Genomic DNA, 10,942 nt, shown 5'->3' on the forward strand with positions numbered 1-10,942 from the left:
GCTGATCGACTGAAAGGCGACCAACCACAGTGCTGTGTTCGGTATCCTGGGCACTGATTGGCTCAGTATTGATAAGCGTGTGGAAAAGTAAATATGATGCCACGACGTCAGCTATCATGGGGGTCTCTGGCACGTAACTCTCATGACAGGTACATATTGATGAGGTAAAAAAGGTTGTATTGAACTTTGTAAAATATTAGTAACAAGGTCAGGCCTGATGATGCAGTTCTTCCTAGAGAATGGATGGAAATCAATTACGGGACAGCCCCCCTAATATTCGTAGAACATGGAGAGCCAATTTCAAGTATTAATATTTTTTAAAAGTTGTTTGTCTAAAACCGTGAGATTTTAGCATTGTTTATCCCCTTTCACACTATAGCACAGTCACTACCGAAACAGAAACACAAAGGAGTTGCATAGAAATGAGAACCTCCTTGTGTCCTTCTTTTTCGATGGGTCACTATGGCTCAGGAATTAGCTAGCCTCCTCGTAATGGGTCTCTTCGTACTGAGTGAGGTTAGTTTTTTAAAAACAGACAATTTGTTATTAGAAGTGTGTTCAAAGTCTTTCCAGAATGACACCCTCCAGAGTTTGCACTTCATTGTCACAGACTTTAGCAATTTATGGCCCTCTCCATACTTCAATAGATCAAAGTAGAGTTTCAGTCTAGTAGAAGTTAGTTAATATAGGAAATGAATACTATTAATTTTTGGAACTTTTCTACTCTAAATCTATAATCCCAAAGCAACAGTCCAGAGGCTTTTCTAGAGCTATGAAACACACATTTTTTTTTGCATCCCTTATGGCCTTATTTGGAGGAATCTCAGGCCCTCTAAACAGAGATTTATTTTTTTCTGCATCTCACCTGCACATTTTAAATCACATTCATTTTTTTTGAAGATGAAATTTTTTCCCATTCAAGAGCAACAAAGAATATAGTTTTAATCAAATGTTTAAAACACTTCTTATTTGGAGATAATATTTCTTCTCTCTTATTAGTAATCATGTGTAATAGAGCATAGGTTCATACATTTGAATATATATGTGATAGTTACCCATGAAAAAAGAAAGAGGCTTTTGAATACACAACTTAGCAATAACTGACTTGGAAAAAACTCTTATCAAAATTAGTCAGCTAAAGATCTAACTCTACCCATTCATTTTCCTTCTTTTCTGGCATTCTTCCACATTGGAAGATGTCAAGAATTTCACATAGATTCTCATGAGATTGGTTAAAGTATACTGGAACAAAACGTCCCTTTTATTTATGTGACACCCTAAATCAAAGAAGGTTCGAAGTAGGTTATCTCACAGCGAGCTTAGGTTTGTGACCCCGTATGAGGCTAAGTTACTGGCCTACTGCCATGTTAATAAGTGTCAGAGTGGGGAAGTTGTGGAGTTTTTTAAGTTTATAAAACATATAGAAATGCCCTTTTTAAAAATAAGATTTGAATACTGCAGTTAGACAGCTAAGAATGAAAGCTGCAGGTAATAAAGAAGAATAACATACTGGATGCGAGTATGTTGCAACATATTAACCAATAAAAACTCTTCCCAGAGATGTAAGGAAAATGTCATCAGTAATATATAATAAGAAAGGTAGGTAAACCACTTAGGTAGCGAGACCAAGAGATAACCAATGGATATCCTTCATGCACCACTGATGTGGTATGTTGCCAGTGTGCACAAAGGTTTCTAGGATACTTACGAACCCCATTGCAAGACGTATGGGAGAATGATATGGGTGATCTACAAGAGGTGACACAGGTGTAGTAACCATGGGATGAGAAAATATGAATGGTTATGATTGCTGGAGGAAACAATGGCATGGATAAGAACACAAATTAACGGAAATATTAATATTGGGTTTTTTAAAGTAATAAATAGGTGTTGATGGAATTGGAACCTAGCTCTCCCAACACTCCCCTCCAAAAGCTTTAAGCTACACCTTGAATCAAATTCTGGAGGACAGGCAACAAAAAGTTGGAGTAAGACATTCTTCTAGCCCAAGACGACTTAGGAAGTAGGCAAAAGAGATTTGTGATATGGAGGTGGAGGCCAGAACTTTATAATTATTAAGGCCGTTAGAAGGATTCTACATAGACAGAGGGCACAGAAGTGAATATATTATGTTGTGATGATATTAAAAAAAATGGATAGGCAAGAAAAAAGAAGATCTGGCATAATGGAGAAGGGAGAGGTAGAATGCAGAAAGCTGTCTCAAATAAAAGAGTCATAAAAAGGAAGAACTTTTATACTGGAGGGGAAAATGGTGCTGATAGGGAAGTCAATGCTTGAGCCTCCCTCACATATTAATTGGTTAAAAATTAAAATACATAGAGACTCAATTAGAGTATAAATTCATTTTCCCCAACAGGGAAGTAGAAAGGGGAGGATTTGAGAGAAAAGAAGTTGTTGAAAGGGAGGACAGATAAAAGAAGGCAATGATTCAAAGTAAAAGATATTTTAGGCAGGACAGGATAAAAATAAAAATAGATATTTATAAACAGAAGAAAAGAGGAGGGAGAAAAAGTACAATTATTAATCATAACCATGAATGGGATGATAACCCATAAAATAAAAGTAGATAAAATGGATTAGAAAACAGAATCCAATAATACACTCTTTACAAGAAACACTTTAAACAGGGAGACATATAAATAGTTAAAATAAGGTACAGAAGCTATACTTCATCTGAAGCAAAAAAGGCAGAGGTAATAATCAAGATCTCAGACAAAGCAAAAGGAAAAATAGATCTAATCAATAAAGATATGCATGGAAATGAAATCTTGCTAAAAGGAACTATCAACAGTGAAGTAATAGCAGTAGTAAATATAAAAGGGTACATTGCATTCAAAATTTTAAAGTCAAATTAATATAGGAGGAAATAGACAGTAATATTATACTAATGGATGACCTCAACTTTTTTTTTTCTGAGCCAGATAAATCTAAACATAAAATAAACAAGAATTCAACTATATGAGTAAAATCTCAGAAAAGTTAGATATCATAGCTCTCCAGAGAGACTGAATGGGAATAGACAGGAATATTCCTTTTTCTTAGCTGTAGATGGTACCTTTATACAATCTGAACATTTATTAGGGCAGAAATCCTTACAATCAAATGCAGGAAAACAAAACTATAATTATACTCTTTTTTTTTAGACCATAATATAAGAAGAATTACATTGAATAAAAGGGGCATATAAATTAAAAGCTAATTGGGAACTAAGTAACCAAAATCTAAGGAATGAATGGGTCAAAGAACAAATCATAGAACCAATCAACAATTTAATTAAAGAGGATGACAACAATGAGATGACATTTCAAAATTTATGGGATACAGCCAAAGCAGCACTGAGGAGAAAATTTATGTCTTTAAATGTATGTATACATCAGTAAGAGAGAGAAAGAACATACTAATGAAATGAGCATGTAACTGAAATAAAAAAGAAGACATTTAAAATTCCCAATTAAACTCCCAAAAGTAAATCCTGAAAATCACAAGGGAAATTAATAAAAATGAAAGAAAGAAAACCATTGAACTAATAAATAAACTTGCCCAATTAAATTTCAACAAATCTGACAATCTAAATGAAATAGATGAATATTTACAAATGCATGCACAGAAAAACAGAAGAAGAAATATAATATTTGCATGTCCTTATCTTGGAAAAGGAAATTAAATTGCCATCAATAATTTACCTAAGAAAAACATCTCCAGAATCAGATGTATTTGCAAGTGAATTTTGCCCAACACTTCAGAAACATTTAATCCTAATATTATGTGAAATACTGGAAGAAATAGGTAAAGGAGTCATATTAAATTTATTTTGTAACACAAATGTAGTTTTGGTATCTAAACTAAAGAGGGCAAAAGCAGAAACAATTATAAACCAATTTTCTTAATGAATACTGATTCCAAAATTAACAAAATACTAGGAAGGAGATAACAGCAATACATTACAAAGATAATCCATTGTGAACAAGTGGGATTCGTATCAGAGATGCAGAGCTGGCTCAGTATTAGGAAAACTATCAGTATAATTGACCATGTCAATAAGAAACCAAAAAAGATATGATTATATCAGGAGATGCAGAAAAAGCCTTTGACAAAATACACACCACCAATCCCCATTAAAACACTACAAAGCATAGGAATCAATGGAGTCTTTCTTAAAATGATATGGAGTTTCTATCTAAAACCAAGAGTGTGCATTATCTGTAATGGAGACAGACTTGAAGTTTTCTTGTAAAATTAGGAGTGAAACAAGGATGTCCATTGTCATCACTATTCTTCAGTTTGTGCTATAGCGAGAAGAGAATTTAAAAAATGGAAGGAACTGGAATAAGTAATGAGGCAACAAAAGTATCACTCTTTGCAGATGATACGATGGTATGCTTAGAGAAAAAATCTCAAAGAAGCAATGACAAACTTGTTGAAGCAATTAATGACTTCAGCCACATTGCATAATATAAAGTCACACAAATCATCAGCATTTCTATGTACCACTAACAAAGACCATCAAGAAGAGATAGAAAAATTCAATTTAACATAATTGCCAACAATGCTTGCGAGTCTACCAACCAACCAAGACAAACTCAAGGATTATATAAACACAGTCACAGTACACTTTCCCCATAAATACAGATCGAAACAATGGAAGAAATATTAATTGCTCATGGGATTGCCACACTGATATGATAAAAAAGATAACTCTAAGTTAATTTGCTTATTTAGTGCCATGCCGATGAAACTGCTAAAGAATTCTTTTATCCAGCGAGAAAAAATAACAAAATTAAATTGGAAGAACATGAGGTCAAGAAAATAAAGGGAATTAATAAGAAAAAATGTTAAATAAGGCGGCCTATCAAAACCAGTCCTCAAATTGTATTATAAAGAGGTGTAAGAATTTACAGTTCGGTTTTATGCTAAATATGAGAATTCTAAAGCAATATTGTGGTCACTGATTTAAAAATATTACAGCTTAAGTAAAAAATGACTTTTAGCAGCTTTTTTTACAAAGAGGTGGAAAAACGTAGATAAGGAGACAGGAAGTACTGCCTAGCTACAGATAACCTAAATTTAATCCTAATATCTCCAGACTGCAAATGCAAATCTCAAAGTGAATCTCACCAGAATCCAAAATCCTAATGAGGAAGCCAAAATCTGAAGAACCAGGAGATGCTGAAGAATTCACAGAGAACCTTCAGCAGGAAGCTAAGCCCGCTAAGAATCTCACCAGAACTCATGCTGAAGGGAATATCGCACCAAAAGGCCAATGAGCAGACAGGATCTCTTCACTGAAGAACCGAGTAGGAATCACTCTACTCGCTGCCACCACAAGATCCAAGAAAAGAGTCCCTTCCTTCAGTCAGGCTTACCAATGCAGAGAGCATGACTGAGTCCTCCAGCTGGACTTCTTAAAAAGCCCAATTTTCTCCACATCACTTCCTGTCCCTCCCCCACTTAATGGAAACCAATCACAGTCTTTCAATTTGCCTAGGGGGTGGCCAGTGACCTCTGGAAGTGTGAGCTTTCTCTAGTAAATGACTTGTGAACTCTCTTTCTTAGTGTCAAGTAGGGGTACTTTTAAGTTCTTGGTTTGTTTAGCTAAAAATAGATCCTGTCTTCACTGTGGTCCTCATCCAAACAATCTGGTATTAGCTAGGAAAGAGAGTGGTGAACCAGTGGACTAGATTAGGTACAGAGTACACAAGTGCTGAGTGACTATCATAATGGAGAGTTTAAGAGTAATAAGCTCAGTCTTGGAGACAAGAATTTAGCATTTGGCAAAACTAGGGAGCAGTTTGGCTGAAACTAGTCCCACCCTATCCAATACTCAGACCAGCACATACACCCCATCCCAAGACGAAGTTCAAACGGAGGAATGATTTAGACCGGGACAGGGGAGTTTACCACCAAACACGAGCTGGGGGGCTTGCGTAATTCTGAGGACGTTAATTAAATTAAATAATAATTTATATTATTTTTATATAATTATATATATATATATAATTAGATATATTATAAATAATAAATTAATTAAATTAAATAATAATTAAAAAGCTTTTGTACCCACAACACATACAGCAAAGATGAGAAGGAAGAGGACCCTAGGAAAACGTTTCCAGCCATTTTCCTGTTTCATTTCTCAAACATATAAAGAACTGAGTGGAATTTAAAAATACATTTCACAAAATAACAAAAAACGAGGCACTCTCCAGCTGATAAATGGTCGAAGGATAGGAATGATTTTAAAAAGAAAAATGCAAACTGAACGCGGTCCCACATCTGCTCCGATCAGTTACTACGATACAACAGGACACTGAACAATGCTGGGGGAAATGGGGGAAACGGGGGCGCTACTGTCCTCTCGGGAGACTGGGAAGTAACCCAAGCGTTCTTGAGAACAATCCGGAGCTGTGAAAAAAGGGCCACAACGCGGTGCCCACCCTTGGCCTCAGAAACGGTGTCGGCAGCTGGGCATCCCAACGAGATCACAGGAAGAGGGAGAAGCAGCCAACGGTACCCAAATACTCATAACAACTCTGTACGGCAGCAAAGTCGAGTTGCTGTGCCAAGAGCCCGAGGAGAGCCAGGTGACCACGACCCGGCAGCAGAATACTTGAATCATCATCAGTGGTGAAGGCTTAGTTCCTCTCAGCAAGGCAATGCTGCAGGACACGGCCAAAGGACCCTTAATGGGAAATGCTATCCGTCGGCAGGAACGGCTGAACATTCCTTACTTAAACCCCCCACAAACTCTCACCTACCATCTCAGAATCTATACTACGCATTGGCTTCAAGGCAGAAGAATGGCGAGGGCGGAGCAATGGGGGTCCGTGACTAGCCCAAGGTCACACAGCAATGAAGCATACTTTAAGTGCTCAGCTTTGTCATTTTATTGTGTTTGTGCTTTCTTCTGCAACACTCTGGCACGGAAATGGGCTTTGCATGGCCTCCCCTGTTGGTGGGCGAGGCAGGAGGAAGGAAACTTGGACCTCAAAGTTGTAACCAATAACCACGGATAAGTGTTTAGTGGGTAACTGGGGAACGTCTGTCTGTCTGTCAAATAAAGTCACTTTCAAACGAAGGTCTGTAGTTCTTTGAGCAGTGGCAGGGCGGCTACGGGAGGGAGGGGGCGCCGCAAACTTGGCAAAGTACTGCAACAGTGCCCTAAGCTAAAGATCAGCCAGCACCTCGGTGTGGGACCCGGCTCAATTGAGCCCCGAGTCCGTCCCTCCCCTGCCTAAGCCAGCTCCTGGATCCAGAAGGGAACGGAACAGCTCCGAGGCAGCGGGAAAGCAGGGCCTCTTAAACCCCATGCCAGGTCTATACACGGGCTCAGAACGGAACTGGCCATGGAACGGAGCCTCGAGCAAGGCCGGGCTCACGGCCAAGAACGTCGGCAGGCGACGCGCACGTACCTTCTGCGGGGGGGTCCCAATCAGCATCTCCACGTAGTAGCCCTTCCCGGCGTCCCCTTGCAAATTGTCCACCATGGGCAAGAAGCTGACCGCTCCTCTCTCTGGGTCCAGCGCTAGCGCTAAGCCCCCGGCAGCCACCGCGGACACCTGTCCCCCGGGCTCATTCCCGAGGGGCGCAGCAACGGATGCTCTTACTTGGGGCGGCCGCGGCGAAATGCCTTTTCGCCCGCCTGGAGAGACTTTGAGGGGAAAGATGAAGGGAGCCGGAGCCTGAGCCGGAGCCTGAGCCTGCGCCTGCGCGGTCCAGGGGAAGAAGAGCTGCAGGAAGAGCAGGACTTGCGTGCCCCCCGAAGTGCACATTGGCTGCTTTGCGGAGGCACCAAGCAAGCAGGAGAGAGGCAGGGACCAGAGGCCCGCTAGACGGCGCTGGGGAGGAGCGCTCCGACGGGAAGGCTTCTCCCTCCCTCCAGCCCAACTAACTTCTCCGGGACTTCTCTCCCTTCAGGACCTGCCACGGAGAAGCCCAGGCAGCTTTTCCTCTGAGCTCCAGCCCGGACTGGCAGCAGTTCTGTCTGTACGGCCGGCCGCAGCCTTTCCCCACCCTCTTCTGTTTGTCTTTCTCCTCCGCCCCTAAAAACAATAAGTTCAGGAATTTCCCTGAGCGAGGAGAGCAAAAACATTCCGGAATTCTTAAAGGAACAGCCATGAAATCATTCCCTTATTGGCTGAACTCGCACCCTGCTTCCGTGGAGTGCAGCTCACTTTGGGCACATTCGGTGAGCCCGAGGAATTGTAGGCCGGGGACCAGACTGGCCCACACCAGAGGAAGAGCCTCTGTTGGGCCCCCCATCCAGACCAGAGTCCGGAGCTTGCGTCATGGGAAACCAGCTTTTCCTCTGTGGGAGGCTGAAACATTTGGGATCCGCATTTCCTTTTGTGGTTCAGCCATCTGTCGGGGTGTGGCTGACTCTTCATGACCCTGGTGGGGTTTCCTTGGCAAAACCAGTGGATCGTCATTTCCTTCTCCAGCCTGAGGCAAAGAGTGCAGGGACTGGCCCAATGCAGAGGCTGGATTTGAACTCCGCAAGACGAATTTTCCTGACTTCCGGCTTTGCCGTGCATCTATCGGACCCGAGGTGCCTCCTGCTTCCTCCTGGGACTGTGCAGTTCGGCCCTGACACAACAGTGTTTCTAACTCTGCTTATACTGACTTCGTTTGTCAAGAAACGTCCTTTTATTGTGCCCCAAAGCGTCCATGTTACTTACCTACTGCAGTCGATCCTCTTTTGGTCAGAGACCTTGTCTTAGCTCTGCCAGGCACAGGCTTCAGGATCCCCCATTGGCCTAGAACATCGCTCGACGCCTAGCTCAGGGCCCCATCTGGACCTCTTCTTGGTCCAGCTCACTCTTCAGACGTGCTTACGCTCTCCTACTTTGTTACCGACCACATGGCGCCATAGGAGAGCCATCCAGCCTATTGGAAGGAATATTTGCTGAACTTCTACCCAATTGATTGCATCTGGAAAATCGGCCCCACTTGCTTGTGAGGCGGGTTAGTAGTCGAGGTCAGACAGAACCACAGATGTAAGCACACGGCAAAGGGTAATTGCCATTCGCAAAACCTTTACGAAGTGCTTCCCCGTCCAAGTCCTTCTCTAGGTGCCCGGGCAGGTGGTATAGCAAATGTTCCATTCCCTGGTCACCAACCTTTAGATTATAATATGCTGCTTAGTTTGATTTCTTCTTACATGAATTTTTTCTTTACCTCATACTTTGGAAATGGATCTCACCTTCCTTCAATCCCTTCTAATACTGTTGTCATTTTTAGCCACTTATTGGCATGTAACTTGTATTATGGTGGTTATTAGTGGCGTAGGTGCTCCAGCAGGGTTAATGGGAAGAGGCCCATTCCTAGCTCTTGGTCTTGGTCTAAAGAATGACCCCTTCCAGGCATAGGGATCAATTTACATTTAAATTACTCCTCTCCCTCCCTCCCTCCCTCTCTCTCTCTCTCTCTCTCTCTCTCTCTCTCTCTCTCTCTCTCTCTGTCTCTCTCTCTGTCTCTCTGTCTCTGTCTCTCTCTCTGTCTCCCTCTCTCTCTCTCTCTCTCTCTCTCTCTCTCTCTCTCTCTCTCTCTCTCTCTCTCTCTCTCTTTTATTTTTATGAAACTGAAGAGTGGAATTCAAACCTAGTTCCTCTGATTACAAACTCAATCCTCTCTTCGGTAACTAAAGGTATTCTGGAAAGACCAGTTACACACTAAAGCATAGAATGAAAGACCTTAATGTTTTCAGTCTAAACATTCTGGATGCCATTTCCCTGTAAAACTTTATGAGAGACCATTGAACTTTCCAAGCAGGTTTGCTCCTTTTGCCTTCCAAGGGTAAAGGGTATATTTTACAAGGGAGAACAGATCTATCAAATGTTTCTAACCAAAAGAGAACAGAAAAGGGGAAACTGAGCAAAAAGGAGAGGGAAAAAGGTCTCTTCATGAACTTCTTTAAGAAAATCCGATCCACACCTTGAACAAATCTGATCACGTAGAGGCCAGTCCCAGCGGAAGTGAACAAGGCCAAAATTCCTTAGTCAGCTTGAGGATCCACTTGCTTTGGAGTTTGGGGACGGAAATTCCTGTATTTAGTAAAAGCCCAGTGAGAACAATGACATAGATTAAGTACAGCTTATTGTATGAGTTTGGTGAGAAGTAATGAAGCCATATTAGCCCAGTGAAGGTGGGAGTATAAAGGGAGAAAGGAATTCTTTTGCATAATTCTTCTAGTCCTGGAATTTCACCTTAGACTTCCAGGACAATTTTTAAAGGGAGGAATGACAATTGAATCCCTCATAATAGCAGATTATTGTGTGGCAGAGGATTTTGTCATCTTAGTGAAGCTTTTAGGCCCAAACATCAACAGATAAAGAAAGCAAGTAGAGGCAGCTGAATTTGGGCTTCCTTCATGTTTTGCTCTGAAGTGATCCTCAGACTATAGAAATTCATTTCTAAAAGAAAAAAATCATGATACTGTTTAGAAAAATAAACGAATTTGTATACTCAGGCACTTCATGAAGCTTACTGAATGTAACTGAAAATGACCGTTTGACTTGTTTTCCCCATCCTCAAAATTTCCATCAAACCATCCCTGAAAATGGAGATAAATGACGGTAGTTAGTCTAGAATTTATTAACAACAAGGAGTGAAATGAAGATGGATAAAAGACAAAATATCCCAACAGAGGTATTAATAAGGCCATAAGAAGAACAGTGCAAGGAAAGTAGTAGATGTTTTAGTTTTACTATTGAAAACTAGAATGTTTTAAAAGAAATGAAAGCAACCCTATGGCATCTTTTCCGTTGAAAAATGATCAGAAGGAAAAGTCATTATATGTCCACCAGATGTCAGTATAATGTAACTCTTACGGGGCACTACATCAGAACTAGGGTTTTCTACTGACTCTAATTAAAACATTCTTTTAGTTCTGAATTCTCCTCCTCTCTCTACCTTTTCTTCTACT

The 10,942-nt window shown here is 40.9% G+C and overlaps 1 protein-coding gene across 1 annotated transcript in view; it reads right to left on the reverse strand.

Annotated features, from left to right (window-relative positions):
- The window catches only part of BACE2 (beta-secretase 2), a 107,701-nt gene extending 99,376 nt beyond the window's left edge, over positions 1 to 8,325 (reverse strand). Inside the window, exon 1 of the mRNA XM_001370355.4 lies at positions 7,431 to 8,325. Coding sequence (XP_001370392.2) covers positions 7,431 to 7,790 — 360 coding nt within the window. The 5' untranslated portion in view covers positions 7,791 to 8,325. The remainder of the gene's footprint in view (positions 1 to 7,430) is intronic.
- Positions 8,326 to 10,942: the final 2,617 nt, after the last annotated feature.

Source organism: Monodelphis domestica, chromosome 4 (assembly GCF_027887165.1).
Source record: "Monodelphis domestica isolate mMonDom1 chromosome 4, mMonDom1.pri, whole genome shotgun sequence".
NCBI lineage: Eukaryota > Metazoa > Chordata > Mammalia > Didelphimorphia > Didelphidae > Monodelphis > Monodelphis domestica.